The following is a 19,597-nucleotide window of genomic DNA, read 5'->3' as shown; positions in this document are numbered from 1 at the left end:
GCTGATGGCCCACTTGTGAGTTCCAGAGGCAAGGAGATATGGCTTGCGATGTCCCTCCAGTTTCTCCAAGTGTTCTTCTAAGCTGCTGATTGACTGTGGGGAAAATTACATATCAATTTACATAAAAATATTCTTACTAGTTCAGGGTTTCTGCAAGTATCATTGAATCTAATTTAATGCTTTTTAATGCCATACACCTTAGTTTTTTTTATGTACTTTTGAATGTTAATATCTTATGGTTTTCAAAAAATATAACGACTGGAGTAATGATGCTGGAAATCCAGCTTTCGATCACATGAATACATTTTAATTTAAAATAAATTCCAATAAAAAATGGTTATTTTAAATTTAAATTATATTTCACAATAATACGGTTTTATTGTAGCCTTTTTTTGTTCAAATAAATGCAACCTTTGTGTGGAGGGTTGCGTATCGTGAAGCTGTTCCAAATTTCCAAGACACAGATATTCAATAAGATATGTGCATTTCAATTCCACTTAACGATTCCTGCGTTCACATTTTAATGTGATATTACACTAGCCTGGGAAAACCCAGACCACTCTCAGTTGTAACTGAGTTAGGGTCTGGCAAAGCTCCATAGACAATTCATTTCCACAGGGGCGTCAAACGTCGCTCAAATGACTCTGGGCGCAATTGGATAGATCTAAAACCAATCAGAGCAACGGAGAAACATCTGAGACTCTCAGCAATTCTCTGTTTGTGTTTTTCAGCAATGGCTTCTGACGACTTTTGGCGTTTTTGTAAATGACAATTTTAAATCGCTTGAAACAGACGTGACAGCTGATTCGAACGAGTGATGTTCCACGGCGGCATCCATCTTTGTAATGTACAAAATCTGCGTCACCGTCGCTGCTCTGTCGTCATCGTGTAAAGCCCGCCCCAACGTTTCTGATTGGTGCCGCGATTTCGACGGATTGGAAATGTGTTTCAATGGGCTCTTTGCCAGACCCACTTGCAGAGCAAATCTAAATTTGCTGGAAGTGGTCTGGGTTTTCCCAGGCTAATATTACACCATTTAAGCACAGGAAATGAAATAACTTGAGCATTGTTTGCGAGGTGCGCACACATCTGAAGCGTGACCATAGAGAACAGTCCCGGTTCGGGTTTCCTGCCTGTGTCCGTTCTCGAACTGTTCCGTGCATTTCAACTGCAGAAAAGGTTGTTCCGAGCCGGAATGGACTTCTCTTTCACATTTACTGACCAATATGCACAAAAAATACATCATCATCATTGTCATTACAGTATATCAGTGTAAACACAGCTGTTTTTTGTGAAAGTTGTGAAAGAAAACGTGTAACAGTATTTTTAGATCCCCATGCATTCGGTGTTAAATAGACAGCAGCCTAATAAATGTGCTGCCTGTCATTAATTTTAATCGAAGAACAAAAGAAAATCATTCACTGATCTTGACTGAATATATTTTGTAACTTTAATGAGGATTAATGTATATTATATGTATGAATAGAAAACTATAGTGTTTTTAAACTTTTGATTTCAATTTCTGTACCTGAAATTGGTTCGGTTGTATTTATTTACCGGTATGCTATTGCTAATTGATTTGTTTGTTCCTATTTTATTACTGACTGTTTACTTGTCTTTAGTAATTTAATGTTTTAAATGTATATTAGTCTAGTTGTTTTTGCTGTGGTATTTTTTGTTAAATCCATAGGCAACTCTTTGTTAAATCCATAAGTAAAAAGTTCACGTGTAAAAGTGTTGTGTATTTTGCTTGTAGCTGCAACAGAACACTGTAAAAAGAGAGAAAAATAAGTTTGACATCTAAATGTTGGACTTTTTTTTTTGGATTTTTATTTATTTTTATCTTATTGGAATCGATAAGCAGAATCGGAATCAGAATTAATAAAATTCAAACGATACCCAGCCCTATTGGTGAGCAAAAGAGACTTTTTTCAAATGCAGTATGTATAAATATGGCCGTACGCAAGTCGACTTATCAGACGCGGATCAGACCATCGTGACGGATTTGAGAAGCGTGACGGACCTTTCTCTTCGCACCACGAAATCCGCGGCTCAGGCCATCGGACGCTGCATGGCCTCGCTCACTGTAGCAGAGAGGCACCTATGGCTGACACTCACGGACATGAGGGTTGCTGAGCGAGGCGTTTCTCAACGCCCCGCTTTCTCCGACAGGCCTCTTTGGCCCAGCCATGAGCGGGATAGTGGACCGTTTCTCAGAGGTACAAAAGACCACTCAGGCCATGAAGCTCTTTTTGCCTCGACGCTCGAGCTCCACGGCAGGCCGCTCTCAGAAGCAGCCGCCTGCCCACGGTTCGACTCAGCGGTCCCCCCAGCCTCCTCCCCTGCAACAACGCCAAGGCTCGCGCCAGAGATCGCGCTCATCTAGCCGCCCACAGGCCACATGTCCCCACAGAACAGAGCCAACACCTACACACTGCCCGCTCTGTTACACCCTTGTCCCACGGAACAGAAAACCGACACACACCGGCTATGTCATAAGACCTGTGGCCGCTCGCGGGTGCTCACGCTTACTGACAAACACACAACGCCTAGCGCTTCACATGCGTCACAGGCTTTACACGTGAAACGTTCCCCATCCAAGCGTGCCGGGATGTTACTGGCCAGCCGCCACTCTCAGCACGCCGCTGTATACAAGCGCCGAGAGCGTGCTCACAGCGCCAATGCCTCAGACTCAGGTTCACGAGCCCACAATATATGCGGCGGTCGGGACCAAGAGACCATTCTACCCCTAGCCATGCACGCAGTGGCGTAGGAGGCGATCCCAGGAGTGTCAGAATGGGTGCTATTAAATCCAGTGAAGTAAGGCTATAGTGACGTCATGCAGGGCTCAGCGGTTGGCTGCTGCAGTTGCCGCAGGGCAGCCAATGAGCTCGCTAGTAAGCCCGCTCTAGGTCTGCTAGGTGCTGCAACGCGTTGACAATAAATACAAAATTAAGGATAATTTTTTGGCTTCAATATCTCGAGAAAAGATGACTTTACCCGTAGCGTAAGTTACTTACGCAATACTCGTTCCCTCTTCTAGAGAGAACCGAGGATACGTTAGTAACCGAGTACGATATCATATAATAAAGGCTAGATGTCTCGTCCGCGCTGCTGGTCAATGGAGGTTGACGTCCGCACACGGCGGCCATCTTGCCACGGGGCTCGCTCACTCTAAATTTTAGTGAATTTAGAAGTGGCACACCTACTTCGTGCAGAGATAGCGAAACTGCTTTGCAAGGGAGCTGTAGAACCAGTACCTCCTTCTCCGAGCGAGTCAGGCTTCTACAGCCGCTATTTTCTCGTCCCGAAGAAGGATGGGGCTCTCAGACCCATTTAAGATCTGAGACACCTGAACAAAGCCCTTATGAGGCGACTGTTCAAAATGAGTACGACCAGACAAATCCTCGCGCAAATTCGCCCAATGGACTGGTTTATATCTCTCGATCTGAAAGACGCATATTTCCAGATTCAGATAATACCCTGTCACAGGCCATTCTTGAGATTCGCCTTCGACGGTCAGGCATATCAATACACCGTCCTCCCATTTGGCCAGTCCCTAGCACCCCGTACATTTACGAAGTTCATGGACGCGGCTCTCGCCCCCTTAAGAAGTCAGGGCATGCGAATATTGAACTATTTGGACGATTGGCTGATTCTAGCGCAGTCAGAGATAGAATTGATATCTCACAGAATGCGGCTTCTCAGCCACCTGGAAGGTTTGGGTCTCACGGTCAACTGGACCAAGAGCTCATTACTGCCCAGCCAGACGACCTCTTTTCCAGACTGATCTCATGAAATGGCGTATGTATGACATGCCAATTCATATTCCATTCGGCGTGCTATCAAGACGCATAATCGCTTTTTGGCGTGTTTTTCAATCACATCTGGGGATCTGGTTTGTTTCGGCGTAGACATACACGTGGAATCACATGCAGGGATAATGGTTAGTTTCGGCGTAGACATGCACGCGGAATCACATCCGGGGATGATGGTTCGTTTCGCTCAGAACATTTGACAGATGTTGTGCCGAATTTTGACTCCCTGCAAAATGATTACCCCCCTCGTTGAAGTCAGTACCTGATTCCCTAATCCTAACCGCACTTCTAATCCTAACCCCTCACCCACAACTAATCCTAAATCCTAAAACTTGGCAGTGGCGTGTATGTTTACGCAAAGTCATGATGTCATGTTGTCTTTTCTGGGGATAGATCTGGACTCTGTGTCTATGACGACGGTCCAGACAGACTGTTCAGGGACAATGTTCCCCCGGGGGAATGGTCCCTGCATCCTCAGACAGTCCGGCTGCTGTGGCGAAAATCGACCTGTTTGCGTCGAAAGAGAACGCTCATTGCCCACGTCAGTGAGATAAGAGTATTTGTGTTCGTGCAGATCACTCACCTTACAGAAAGCTTCCCTGTGACAAGATGGCCACCGGGTGATGACGTTAGAGACTCCGCCGTAAGAGATCTAGCCTTTATTATGTGGTGTCACCTACATCCTACATCGTCAAGTCTTACTCTTTTGGCGTAGGTCGACTTGCAATGCGTAGTCTGCCGGAAGCTAGTTATTTTAATCAATAAAGTTTTAAATATGGATATTTTTCTTACACAAACTCATCGCTTAACTTCAGAAGGGCTTTATTAACCCCCCAGAGCCGTTTTGCACTTTTACCATGAATTAATAGGCTTTCAAAAAAATATACCCATTGACTCCCATTATAAGGCTTGGAAGAGCCAGGACATCTTTTAATATAACTCCAATTGTATTCGTCTGAAAGAAGAATGTCATACACCTAGGATGACTAGTAAGTAAATAATGGGCTTATTTTCATTTTTGGGTGAACTATCCCTTTAATTCCTGTCCTGTCTTTAATAAACAACAAAGCGAGTGGTGTTGGGGAATTTCTTTGTGGTGTGAGACTAAGTCCACTACAGTTTTCCATGAAGAATTAGTAGCTATTATCCCCAGATAACAAATCTGTTATTGTTAAATCATTATTTATTTTAATCAAAGCTAGACGATTTTTTGACCTGACGGTACAAATTTCTTTGAATCGGACATTCCTCCTGACCCATATTGAGTGACAGGGAAGAGAAACAAACACATTCTGTAAGGAAATGGAAACAAGAGAATACCTCTGAACAGATTAATCTAAAATATTGCTGCATAAACTTATTTTCCACATCTATATTCTTCATTTTCCCATGTCTGAAGAATATCTGCAAATCATTTTACTCAAATGTTTCAACTAGTGTATAAGAAGCCTATTTAAATTTGAAAATAAGTATATACATTTATAAAGCTCCTTACAGTAATGCTAATTTTGGAAACATTCATTGCACTTTGCACCAAGTTATCAATGCAAGGCAAATTACCCAGAGGTCAATGGCTTATATGTTTACACTTCTGCAGGCACACAGTCCATCTCTCAAACTCTGAAATAAAACAAGCATTTGTGCTCTGAGGAATCTGTATCGAATTAATTGGTTCAACTTTCTTGTCACAAGACAGTCATACATGGGCTGAGTGCTGGCTCATTTGTGATCTCATCACACTAAACCCCCTCTGCTTCTGTCTCTGCACTATATACATTGTCCCACACTGCAGTGTGTATGTGCATAAACACAAGGCACACTTCAGATGAACAGACTTCAACATATCAGGGGTCATATTGTGTCGACAGATAAGGTAAGACTATTTCTTTTAACCAGTAATTCTACTGCCTGATGAGAAAGAATCATTCACTAAAGAATTTCTTATGTAACAGCTTTTTACAGTTTTTAATCAAAGTGCTTTAATGTCCCGATCTTATCAGAATATGTGTCTATTTTATAGTAGCATAATTTATGAATTACAAAAGATGAATCCTATGCAAAACAAGAAGCTTCTGCTTCTGAATTGACAGGGAATGTAATCGTGTGAACTCTGTGAGTAAAAACTGTCCATGGCAAATATGTGGTAAATTTTATGAACCTGACACAATGTTTATGGTCCAGGATGACATATGATTTAATATACCTGAATAGTAGATCAGTGAATGACATCAGGAAAATGTAATCTATTTGATACATTATAACAAATATCTGACACACACAGTTAAAAACTGAGTTTTACTGACAATTTTAATAATTATATATAGTATAGTTATAAATATAGTAATAATAAATAATTATAGTAGAAATCATTCCTTCTATCTGACCCTGTGATTGATATTTGAAGATTATTTAGCCTTACTAAAGAGTTTTGAAAAGATTTAAGTAGCCAGTAATAATAGAACAAGCTCTCCTCAGGCACAGACTAGAACAAACTAACAAAACAGTAGCTATCCTGTATAATAAGATGTATAGATACAAACTTGCTGCTATAATTTCTCTATGAAAAAGGAAGTTCCTCATTGATGTATAGACCTCACTTGTAAAAATGTATTTGTTTATCTTCCTAAATATTTAAACAAATGAGTTAAAGTAAAAGAAGAAGAAAATTTTGTTTGCGATTATAACAAAATAGAGTAATATAAACAGTACTATAAATTGTAAATAAATATTTTTCAACAAAAAGAGCACATACATGTTATGTCAAGAAAAAATGCACTGTACATTAACAAACATTTTGGAAGTTTGAGCAGTAATCCATTCATTAAGCCACAGATCATCTGTCATTTTCAAAAATGCTTTATAGTTTAACAGCTGGTTTATAGTGCATTAATTTAATATCACATTCTGTCACAGTATATGAATATGGCCGCTACCCTGCCAAGCCCTCTCACAACTCACGTGCTGAATATAGCCCAAGGAGTTCCTGGAGCCAACATGACCATTATCCTCTATCTCCTAGACCCCATCTCATCGGTGTGGAACTTACTCACAACAGGGTAAATGCATAAATTGCTGTGTTAAATTATTCAAGTGACTGATATCTCTTCAGTTCCCCTTCGTTAGATCACTACAACAGGAGTCAGAAGTGATTCTGACGAATGGGGATCGCTTGCGAGAGCCTATGTATCTACTTCGAGTGAAATAAAATGAGCCAATGCATATTGGCATGTGATAATTGCACCAGCTGTTGTGCATCACGATGCCTCGCATCCTTGTCTTTCGCTTCGGAGCCAGATGGTGTATGCTGTTCCTGTCTCCTGCAAAGATCTACTGAGTGTCTTCGAGTCTCTGCCAAGAAGAATCTCTGGTTCGTGGTGTTGGTGTGACAGCGGTGACAGCGAGGGTTGCGATCTCTCGGTGTCTTCTCTTCAGAGCATAAACAGCTGTTTTCACAGCTTTGTCAGTTCAGTGGGCATGACGGTGGAGAGTGAGTGCTCCCACTAGGTTGCATTCCTGGTGTGTAGCCACGGCTATCTCCCTGTGCGTTTCAGCACCTCAGAGCACTTCTAAAAGAGCTAACAAGATCTGTTTGAGTCTTTTTCAAGATGTCATTCAGTGACGTGTAGTGACGGGGACACTATACTGTCAAAGAGCACCGTCCTTCGGATGACTCTCTGTGGTCATTAAAAATCATGGCATGCCCATGGCATTTCTCATTAAGAGTAGGGGTATAACTCCGGTGTCCTGGCCACAATCCACCCATTGGCCCTTGCCAATCATGGCCTCCTAATAATCCCCATCAACTGAATTGGCTCTATCACTCTCTCTCCTCTCCACCTATAGCTGGTGTGTGGTGAGCGCACTGGCGCCGTTGTACTGTGGCTGCCATCGTATCATCCAAGTGTATGCTGCACACTGGTGGTGGTTGAGGGGAAGATCCTCTTATATGATTGTAAAGCGCTTTGGGTGTACAGTAGTACATATGAAAACGCTATATAAATGCCTCATTCATTCTATTCAGATCGTGTTTCTGGATGTGGCCAATGTTTGACTCCGGCTGATGGGCATGATTGCTTTATCATGTGCTTGGGCTATAGGCACGCTGAAATGGCGCTCATGGATGACTCATGTTCGCATTCCACATTCGCGGGAACATGACCATTGCGGCATTACGGTCGAGACTCCATTACCTCGAAAGAGGTGGAGCCCCTTCGCTTATTCCCCGATCTAACGCTTCTTCTGCCCAGCAGAAGCAGCCTACCTCAGTTAATGTGGCCTAGGTGGTCTAAGCTCCCACCGCATGTTGCAACTCGCTCGCCATCTCCTCCTATGGAGTCAGAAGCATCTGTGGTTGCTTCGTGACACCCTACGCTTCCGGGAGAGTGGCGTCTCCATCCCCAGGTGGTCCAGCTGATATGGGATTTCTTCGGAGCTGCTCAGATAGATCTGTTCGCCTTTCCGGATTCGACCCTTTGGCAGTTGTTTTATTCCCTGACCGATGGGACCCTTGGCACGGATGCACTAGCAAACAGCTGGCCCCGGAGCCTACGCAAGTATGCGTTTCCCCCAGTGAGCCTTCTCGCACAGACACTGTGCAAAGTCAGGGAGGACGAGGAGCAGGTCTTGTTAGTTGCGCCGTATTTGCCCAACCGGACCTGGTCCCCAGAACTCATGCTCCTCGCGACAGCACCTCCTTGGCCCATTCCTCTGAGGAAGGACCTGCTTTCTCAGAGACGGGGCACTTTATGGCACACGTGTCCAGACCTCTGGAAACTCCATGTCTGGTCTCTGATCTGGTCCTGAGACGTCAGCTTGAATATGTCCCCAAGGTTCCTACCACTCCCTTCAGGGACCAGGTAGTGAACCTGCAAGCCCTGCCTTTGGAGGAGGCAGACCCAGCCCTAGCTTTTCTCTGTCCCGTCCGCTCCTTGCGTTTTGTACGTCGGTTTGTACGCTTTAAGACCTCAGATCAGCTCTTCGTCTATTACGGAGGCCAGCAGAAGGGAAAGGCTGTCTCGAAGGACGAAGGACCCGTTCTTAGTGTCGGCTTGCAACGCCACTCCCGCCCCCATGGGCTGGATACGTGCGTCTATTTACTCCAGTAGTGTTCCCCAGAAATGGCTAACCCCGTGAGTTCCTCCGTCACCCCTGTGGCAGTCAGACATTGCGGAGCTCTGACGCTGGGCCTACACTCGTATGCATTGTGGGACCTGTGTTAGGCTGGGTGTCCATATGCCGGGTGTTGGTTCCTGCGGCGACCCCATATGTGTACCCCGTATGTGTATCAGCTCCTCTGCGGATGAGCCCGTGTCTTTCCCTCGACAGCTCTGTCGTCTCTGCTGGTGTTCTTTCCCCCTATAACTAGGCTGGAACCACCCCAGAGACCCTGCTTGGCTAGTCCATGTGTGTATTCATCACAGTGCCTCCCTCTGGTATAGGATGTGGCTTCCGCAGCGTTCCCTTTCCCAAGGGCACGCTTTCCCAGCGTTATCCAATAAGTCACACTGAGCGGGTCTTGTGAAACAGTAGTGACTGACCTTCTCTGCTTAGAGCTTCTACTTCTGCCCAACACTGTGGTCAGGCCAGGAGGGCTCAAGCGGAGCGCTGGAAGGGCCAGCAGCCGTGGCATTTTGGTAGATATCCCCTTTCATCAGAATCACTTCTGACTCACGTTGTAGTGATCTGACGAAGGGGAACGTCTCGGTTACGTATGATAACTCTCGTTTTCAGAGAGGGAGGGAACGGAGACGTGAGTCCCCTCGCCACAGTTGCTGACCTTCTGCTGTACAGCCGAGTCACAGGTCCAGTTCCTCAGTGGAAAAACAAGGATGCGAGGCACCTGCTGCTCAGTATATGCTTGTGCCGCGATGCACAGCAGCTGGTGCAATTATCGCATGCCAATATGCATTGGCTCGTTTTATTTCACTCGAAGTAGATAGGCTCTTGCAAGCAATCCCCATTCGTCAGAATCACTTCTGACTCGCGTCTACCATACGTAACCGAGATGTTTTCTATCAACCAAACTGATAGTATGTAGAGGTTTTGGCTAACCAAGTAAAATAATTCCAAACTGTTCTCAAAGTCATGAAAATGAACACTGTGTTAATTATAGGATAACTAATGACGATGGACGGTGTCCTGGGTTGATTCAAAAAGAAAGCTTCATTGCTGGTGTGTATAAACTGCGTTTTGAGACTGGAAAGTACTGGGATGCCATGGGGATGACGTGCTTCTATCCATATGTAGAGGTATGAGAAAATTAAATGTACTATTTCTAACAATCACTTGGAGTAATTTATTTATTTATTTATGTATTTATTGCTGTTTTTTTAGCTTATGTTTAGACACTTTACACCAGTGGTTTTCAATCCTGGTCCTGGGGACCATCTCTGCTGAGAATGTAACCTTAGTTCCTTGAGTAGGGAACGAGACACTGGGCCCTATCTTGCACCCAGCGCAATTGACTTTGAACACAGACGCATGTATCATTCCTATTTTGCACCCGCGCACAGCGGACTTTTCCCTCCACAGACGCACGTCGGTAAATTAGGAAATGAACTTGCGCTCGCGGGGGCGGTTCAGCGCAAAGAGGAGGCGTGTTCCGGTGCAAAACTTCCATGGTGCTATTTTCCAGTTTTAGAAAGCAATTGCGCCACTGACCAGGAAAAAAACAGTCTAAAGACAGTGGCGCGTTGCGCGTTAGTGATATGGTATTTTAAGGGCGTGTGCTTGGCCATAATGTTAACGCGCATCCACTTTGATTCTCTAATAGGCTATAAACAGACGCAGCAGTTTTCATGTTTGCAAATCATACATTATTACAAGGAAAAATATTAACACACGAGGGAAATAATTTTTGTGTCCGTGAAGATGAGAAAAAGATATATCTAGATAAAAAAAAAAAAAAATCTAGATTAGGCTACACATTTACCCAAATTATACGCCTGTTTAACCGAAGCTAATTTGGGTGGGTTTCTCCCATCATCCCCATTGTCACTTCTCTGTGTTTTACGGCTCTGACGAGAACGTCGGTCTCCTCGGCTGTGAACCGCTCCTGGCGTGCGCCTGGCAAATCCGCCGTTATAATAGCGATCCGCCATGGAACAAGCGCGCCGGCTCTTAAAGGGAATGTGAGAGGACGCTCTGATTGGTTTATTTCACGTTACGCCCAAACCACACCTATGAATAATGAAGCTACTTCAGACCAACCCCTTTTACATTTGCGCCAGGCGCAAGAGTCATTTATCCCGCCGGGAAAATAGCAACAGCGCCGGGAGCCGCCCACAAAGTTACTTGCGCTTTGTGCTTTGACACTTGCGTTTCAGGTCGTTAAAATAGGGCCCACTGTATCAGTAGCGGACACTATGGGAACACCCCGAGGTGTGATGATTGTCTGAAGTCCATTTAGAATTCATGCCAATTTATTGGCTGATGACGCTTGCATCGCCCCATGTGGCATACATTAAAAGGACAAGCTTGTGTCATCTTACTCAGATTTCCAATGAAGGAAGCAAGTCGATGAGGAGAATGGCATGCTATGCAGCCATTGCTATGCTATCTAACACTATGTGAAAAATATACCACAACTATGTTTGCGGTTTATCGTCCATAAAACCACATAGACTGCCACCCAGGGAACAACCTCCTGCTCAAGCAGATAAAACCTGGCAGCCTGGAGTCAACCACACATCTAGACCATAACATTGAATTAAAGTATATGGAGAGGCCCATCCTGCCGCAACACAAAAGTCCTCCAAGGAAGCACCCCTAACCAAAGCTGGAGAAAAAGATACTCCCCTGTTAAAATGAGCACGAACAAGTCGAAGGCTGTAAAGATAGCATCTTTCACCCAATTAGACATCCTCTGTTCGGTGACAGCAGAGGAAAAAGGTTGCCTGAGGGTGGCTTGGGCCCTGGAGAAGGTTTGCCCTGGCATTTGTGTGTTTTTTGTTGTTGTTTTTTTTGCTTAAAAATATAAGTTAAAGGGTTAAAGGGCATATTGCAGGTTAGAGTACCCAGTGAGCCAATGTATAGAAAAATAATGTAGGAACTAGATTTAAATATAAACATACTTATAAAACGCTATTTAGGCTTCTGGGGTCGTTTTTGTGAGAAAATTTTACTTCCGCATTTGAAAACTGCCAAACCGGAAGTGACGTAACGGGAGGGAGAGCGGTCAAAATAAACATTAGGAAAGCAATGGATCGCAATGACAGTTTGGACGCTGAGGAAATTGTAGCCTAAATGTTTACTCGTATGACGGACCTCAGCCATATAATAATGAGCCTGATATGAAGCCAAGAGAGCAGGACAGGCCAGGATTAGACAAGACAACGGTCAGAGGAGACACATTGAGTTGTGGTGTGAGGAGAACAGGGCGGGTCTTGGTGAGAGAACAGTGTTAGCTTATAGATGTATTCACATTAGCCGACGATATGTATGACACAAGATCACAATATTGTACAGATTATTATCATGTATCAGGCAATAGCAAAGCTAGTATTTAGACCCTTACCTACATGTGTTGTGTATGTCAGCCATTAGGAGACCGTTTCAAGAGGAAGAGGGACTTTATGACAGGGGTGCCCAATCCTGCTCCTGGCGATCGACTGTCCTGCACAGTTCATCTTCAACCATAATCAAACACACCTGAAGCACCAATTAAGGTCTTCAGAGCACGTCAGGATCACTTGAAAATTAAAGGCAGGTGTGTTTGATTAGGGTTGGAGATGAACTGTGCAGGACAGTCGATCGCCAGGAGCAGGATTGGGCACCCCTGTCATAAAGGCTTTGTATGGCCCCATTTGGTGACAACGAATACAAAAATAATCACTACTGTCTTACTGTATAAAAACTTTATATGTAGAAACAGCCAACACAAACATTAAAATTCGCAGTACAGATTGAAAATGAACTTAATATATTCTATTTATAATAAGTGTTGGCTGCAGACTAATAACAAACACATAAATGCATTACATTACAAGTTTATGTAGGATATGTTAATTAAATTAAGACAAGGCACATTTTGTACATATGTATATATCTATGCATTTTGTAAAACAGATGTACAATAAGTGATCTCTGACGGATCCGTGACCGTCATGTTTCCCGCTGGTGGCCGAACCACATTCTGACGGCGGACCGGGCGACCCGATGAAGGAGCTGGGACAGTGTGCACATATCGCCGCCATCATATCGGCGGGATTATTATCATCTGGTCTGTAGTGAACGCTACACAATACCGCGTTTTTCAAAGCAGATGCAGAAGTGAAGTCCTGTCTCTCTTACCCTGCACAAAACGCGCACAGGCACAGAGATAGCACCATCCTTTTTCCTGTTTGGAAACCTGTGGACTCGATGTCCTGACAGGCCATAATTCACAATCAATTACCACGACGATGATTAATTTAAATACAATAACCACCAAAAACACACTGAATCACGACCGCTCCAACTAAATACCAACCTACTCTTCACTGAGAAAACGCAGAGCCCTGTACCGATCCGATACCAGCGCAGTTTTTTTTTTAAATCAAGTAGAATTTCTATAACTGTGTTGAACTGATAATCACTATTTTGTGTGTTAAACACAACCTACTTAATACAGACAACTTCATTATAAAGAAAAACAACAAATCAGAAAAAAATATATGATCATAATCTATGACAAAAAATCTATTATAAACTAGATTAGTGGATAATTCAGCAGTAAAATTTACTATAGAAAAATCACAAGTGCACAATAATTGTATAAAATCTGAGCATTTAGGGAAAAAAAAACATTTAGTGGGGAACAATTAAGAGACAATAAGTGTAGTACTAAATAGTAAAATGTTAGACATTGCTCTTTGTATTGTTGTAAAATATACATTCATGAAAAACAAGATTAAAAAAAATAAGAAATGTAGGCTATATAGCCACTATAAAATCAAGATTTTATTATTTATTTATAGCGCAGCTGTTTAATGAGGCAGCAACATAAGATAGGACAGAACAAGAAAGGCTATTAATAATATTTCATTGCGCAAAACTATTTGTATACTGGAGGAACTAACAGACCTAGAGGCATCGATCACGAACAACTGCTGACGGAGTAGTTAAGACGATTTTGCTGCAATGTGAAAAGATTCAACAGAACCACACGGTGCATTCATCGACCCCAGAGAGTTAAAGCCCTTACTGGGCAAAGCCCATGCAGCCACTCATCTTCCCCAGACTCAAAAGGAGGAAGAAAAAAGGCTTGCAAGACCACCAGCTGTGAGTGAAATGGGGTCGAGGCAACTTTGGTAACATACCCCGCCCTAGGTCTCAACAACACCTTTAATAAACCTGGAGTGAAATCCAAAAAACAGGAAGGACTAACAGATAAGGCCTGAAAATCCCCAATCCTCTTCAAAGAGGATAAGGGCAACAGCAATGCCGTCTTAAGAGTCAGAAGCTCATCCAAGGATGACTCCAATGGCTCAAAAGGGGTACCCTTCAACCATTGCAGGACAACTGAAAAATCCCTCGAAGGACAGAAAGGCCTAAGCCGCAACTCCAGCACTGAACCAAAAGCAAGGTGAACAGGGTCCGACCCACGACACAAAAAGCTGGCACTTAAAGGAATACAGCTGCCTTGTAGAGGTGGCCCTAGAGTTCAAACTGGTATTAGTTATCTCTGCAGAGAGACCTGAACCCGCCAAAGGTTCAGCAACAGCACACTCTTCTGGAGGTTTATCCTCAGCCTGAGGCTCCTCAGATGGTCAAGGACCATTTCTAGATGACCAACTTCTGACTCCTGCAATTGGGCCAATAAGAGCAAATCCTACAGGTGGTTTGAAATCTGTACAACCTGGAGCTGCAATGGGGCCAGAGCCGTGTCCATACACAGTACAAGTCTGCAGAGTCAGCGCTAGTCTGAATAGAAGGACCCAAAACTGGTTTGCCCCCAAAGCTTCCTGTGCCTCTGAACAATCTGAATATTACAATACACATCCTTCAGATCAATAGTCACAAACCAATTTTCAGTTCAAACCTAAGACAAGATTTTTTTGCATCAACATCTTAAAACTGTACACCCTGAGTGTGAGATTTAAGCAGCACAAGTTCAGAATCAGACTTGAACCACCATTCTATTTGGTCACTAAAAAATAATGACTGTAGAAACACGATTCCATCTGGGAAGGAGGAACATCTTTTTTGTCCCCCTCCTCCAGAAATGAAATAATTTCCTGTAAGGCTTTCCTAGAGAGCACCATGTGGGGAGGGCTCCTCCGACCCTCATCGAAAATGGATGGTGTAACCGTGCGCACAAGACCCTAGGATGGTTTCTCGAGCTCCGAAGGCACTAGTGTTTCCCAGAGCACAGCCACGTAGCACTGCTCACAGGGGGAGGTCTGAGCAAGAGCAATGAGCAGTGGAACAGGCCCCAGGAGGCCACAGTGAGAGGTGCGAAAAAGCTTCCGTGGCTCGTCCAAACTCACCAATGGGGGACTTGGCCTCTGTCAATGAGCCAAGCAATCAGGAGCTACTACCTGGGCCCTGAGAATGACAGGCATTAGCCGTGAGCGAACCACCGGGTGAGTATTGGAGCCCCAATCCTTTCGAGGTGGCACCAAAGCCGATGGCTCACTCTTGCGTTCCACACAAAGGCGCTACAGAGAACTTGATCGTCAGTCAGGTTTAGCCAGAGGTGACATTCTACTGGCACTAATGCAGCCATGGAGCGCAAAGTCATTAGCCTGTCTAAACTGTCTCAGCATTCAAGCCGAACCCCCATCCAAGTCCTTTTAAGACATCTGCCTAGTAGGGGTGTGACGAGATCTCGTGCCACGAGATCTCGCGAGACTAAAATGTGACGAGATTTCTCGACGAGTGAAAAGCTGTCTCGCGATATCGCCATGATTAGCATAGAATATGCCACCACTACATTCACATTACATTACGGTGTACACCGCGGCACCACCTCCACTGGATTTGTTGCGCAACAGAGAGTCGATCTGAGATGTCTTAGGGCGGTTCACACAGAACGTGTTTTTCCATTCCAGTGCGGTACTTTTCCATTGTTTTTCTATGTAAACGCGCTAGACGGATGTGAAACCTTGCGTTCGCGTCTTGCATCTTTTGCAGCGTCTCGTGCATGACACAGCATTCTAAAAACGCGGTGCTCAAGTTAAAACCAGTTCCCCCATTCTACTGCCAGCGTATCGCATTTTACATAGCAAAAACGCATTCTGTGTGAATGGCCCCTTATCTTGTAGAACGCGCGCTCAGCACCGCCACTACGGAGTGAAAATGAAAGTAAAACACGATGCGTGCAAATTAGACTGCATACAATAGCCCGTCTCCCAATATCAAACCTATCTCTGGACGTTGTAGTTGTGGCTCTGGTCTCTGTTTTGGTCTCTGTTTGCACTTTGAATACAGAGAGAGTTGGCCTACTTTGATTATGGTTGCACTTGCACTTAATTATCGTTTGCACTAATAAGACTAAGAAAAACTGTTGTTTTATACTGTTTTTATTTCTATTTTCAATTTGTGGAAAGTAGTTTAATTTGGAGGTCACACACAGCCTCAATCAGAAGTTCTGGAAGCTCATAATGTACAGTAAGGTCTGAAGAGACTCGTGTGAAATCATACTTGAGAGAAGCCAGTCAGTTGAGTTTGTGGTAAAACCTTTACAGTGCTTCAATATTGTTGTATTTTTATGTACTTATAAAGTAGAACTGAAATGACATTCATTACAAGATGATTTAGTTAAAACATTTCAAAATGCACCTGCAGACTATTTTTCTAGTCATGAATTTTGTCATTGAGGAGTTCTATCAAATATTGTGCAAAAATCTCGTCTCGTTCTTGTGAACCCAATCTCGTGTCTCGTCTTGTCTCGTGAGATAAGGGTCTCGTCACACCCCTACTGCCTAGTAAACCTGGAGTACTGCTATTGTATGTAGGGCTGCTCCTGCCTGACCAGTAGCCATGTAAAACTTGCTCCAAAGTGGAGGTGACCCTGCACGGCTTAGAGGGGAGCAATGGCCAAGACTTCCAGAGTTGTCGTGAGAAAATATAAAAATAGATAGTATTATGAGCTTCCGGTTCAGGACACAAATCAGAAATCATTTAAATAAATGATTGGGTTCTAAAAGCGCTCTTTTGCCGAATGCACATGATCCGGGGAGAGAGTGTGTGGAGCGAAAAAACCCGTCAGCTCTCCCTCCATATGCTTAAACTCATCGTTGTCACCCCAAGCTAGTCTAGAGCGCAATACTTTTAGTTTTAAAGGGGAACTTGGAAACTATTTAAACTTAATGAAACCGTTTAGAAATCATGAGCAAAACTCATTATCATTTAAAGACACATGCACTTAAATGGCGTGCATTATATCCCATAGCATCAGCAGTTGACATGGCGCAGAGTAAACCTATGAAAGCGAACCACCGCTTTGCACATTTTGTGTTTCTCTTATCTGACACAGTTCCATTCATGGAGCTCTCTCCTAAAAAGCTGATGATCTGAATCAGGTCTGTTAAATAATGGAGATCAAAATATGCAGATCAGTGGGTCCCCAGGACCAGGATTGTAAACCACTTCTTTACACTCTTTCTAATAACAATTGTTAGTGTGTTATTTATCATTGTATGTTTTGTTTTTTCAGGTTGTCTTCACCATCACTGACCCTTCACAGAAGTACCATGTTCCTCTAATTCTGAGCCGTTTCTCTTACAGTACATATAGAGGAAGTTAGATATTAAGTTCATGCATGTTTCAGTGCCAATGCACAAGTAAATATTTAATGATAACCCATGTGATAACAATATAACAATGTTCAGTTATAAATAATTTAAGCGTTTTGTTGACGAGCTTATAATTTACTAAACATTAATACACATATGTATTATTGAAATGTTAATGTGACAAATGTGTTGTAAGTCATCTAAACATGTTTTTGTAGCGATGAAATGATTATAAATCATTAGTAAATAAGTATTGCACAAATTTGTTGTAGTAATTCTATATTTATACATATGCTGTCCTCGCAACTACATCACTCTGAAGAAGACAGCTAGCAAACAGACACACACAAAGCAGTTTCCAGAATCATTTCCAGAATGTTTGTGATTTCTCTTATCCTTTTTTTGTAAAACTGTAATACAATAAACATGAAATAATATTACAAATTGAACATTAATTCCTTTGGTATACATATGAATGTGTACAGTCTGTACATGCATATACATCAGTGGCGACCGGTGACTTTTTAAACCGGGTATGCTGGGCCGGTGGAAGCGCTGGGCAAACTGGGCAATTGCCCATGGCGCCACCATGACTAGCATAGTCTTAAACTTGTGAAGAACTATCTGCGATCAACAATACGTTTACATGCAACAAAATAATCCATTTGTAATCGAATTGACAGCCTTCATGTAAACACCTTAATCGATCTGATTGAGCTCTATCCAAATTAAATTTCGATCGGATTGAAAGGCGTGGTTTATTCCTTTTCTAATCCGATCAGCGTCTGTGAAGTGGAGCAGGACAACGCCCCACCAGTCCTTGTTGTTTCGGATTCTCATCCACTGACCACTGGTTTTGGGCGCGGGGAGGGCCATTTTTACTGTGTGATAAAAAATATAGGCTAAGTAGCACAGCACAATGGTTTTATGATCAGAGACGGATATTAAATCTGCTGTTTAAAACAAATAAAGAACCAGGGCCCGGTTTTTCAAAAGTAATCCACTAGGATTTTGGATAAGGGATTGGATCAAATCTTGTAAATGGGTTTTTCAAAAGAAAAAACGGATTACATAACCGGATTAGATCACGTAATCCAATCTTGGTTTTGATCCGGATCAAACCTTTAGTTTGGGTTTTTCAGAACTTTTTTGTAGGATTTGGATCACTTTGATCCAAAAAATCTGGATTAAACTGATCCCATCAGAAGGGTGGATTCAGCGTGGATTTCATGCCCAAAATGTAATGAAAACTTTAGAAATGTATCAAATAATACTATATTTGGATCATGCAGTATCTTACAAGATATCCTATTTATTCATAAAGTTTTAATTTTATTTGTTCATCCGTCAGGCTACAGTGATTAGGTAGGCTTTAACATATTCAGCCTTTCAGTATAGGCCTACAGCAAAGTAGAAAGAGTTTGGCCTCATAAAATAATCCCCCAAACAGCTGTCAAAATTGACCAAAAACAATACATTTTATTCTGTCACTAATTGATATGTATATTCATCACAATCGCAAAATATTTTTGTTTTTAGAATATTTATTAGTGATGCATGCAATGATTACAGAATAACCAAAAAAATGCAAAGAATGGCAATCACTGATTTTTGAAATCCAAAACAGAAATAGTGTCTAACTATTGCGTCCCTTGTTGCACGTCCTGTTTGCTCGTTCTGGCAGAATGCAGGAGGTTGGTTAGGGTCTCCAAGGGGCTCAGGTGCATCATTGTCAGCACAGAGAGGGACATTGCGCTTAGTAGCGATGTTGTGCAGGACAATACAGGCAAGGGTTATGTTGCATGCTTTCTGTGGTTCCGCTCTCAGGTGGTTAAGACATGCAAAGCTACCTCTTAAGAACTCCATTAAGTCTTTTTTTAATTTATTTCAATACATCTATATTTGAAACTTGTTATAAATATCCTCAATGTACAGTGTTTGTGTTGTAGGTCTCAGATGAGCGGACTGCTGGAAGAGGATGGGGTGGGGGGGGGGGTTTTGTGTGTTTTCATTTCAAATAAAAATAAACTTATATTGACCCCACACTGGCTATTCTACTTG

At 42.9% G+C, this 19,597-nt stretch overlaps 1 protein-coding gene across 1 annotated transcript; it reads left to right on the top strand.

Annotated features, from left to right (window-relative positions):
- Window positions 1-5,494: 5,494 nt before the first annotated feature.
- On the top strand, window positions 5,495-17,989 carry uraha (urate (5-hydroxyiso-) hydrolase a). Its single transcript, XM_079620034.1, has 4 exons — window positions 5,495-5,691; window positions 6,732-6,874; window positions 9,931-10,066; window positions 17,458-17,989. The coding sequence occupies exons 1-4, from the start codon at window positions 5,644-5,646 to the stop codon at window positions 17,545-17,547; spliced, it is 417 nt and encodes a 138-aa protein (XP_079476160.1). The 5' UTR covers window positions 5,495-5,643; the 3' UTR covers window positions 17,548-17,989.
- Window positions 17,990-19,597: the final 1,608 nt, after the last annotated feature.

The sequence above is a fragment of the Phoxinus phoxinus genome (assembly GCF_949152265.1).
Source record: "Phoxinus phoxinus genome assembly, chromosome: 8".
Lineage (NCBI taxonomy): Eukaryota > Metazoa > Chordata > Actinopteri > Cypriniformes > Leuciscidae > Phoxinus > Phoxinus phoxinus.
The sequence above is the reverse complement of the archived record's forward strand: the minus strand, read 5'-3'. Positions and strand labels throughout refer to the sequence as shown.

Excerpts from the sequence above, each read along its gene's own strand:
- uraha (XM_079620034.1), top strand. The coding sequence starts at position 5,644 with ATGAACAGACTTCAACATATCAGGGGTCATATTGTGTCGACAGATAAG. Across the intron at positions 5,692-6,731 it reads ATATTGTGTCGACAGATAAG|TATATGAATATGGCCGCTAC; the intron begins GTAAGACTATTT and ends ATTCTGTCACAG. Across the intron at positions 10,067-17,457 it reads GCTTCTATCCATATGTAGAG|GTTGTCTTCACCATCACTGA; the intron begins GTATGAGAAAAT and ends TTGTTTTTTCAG.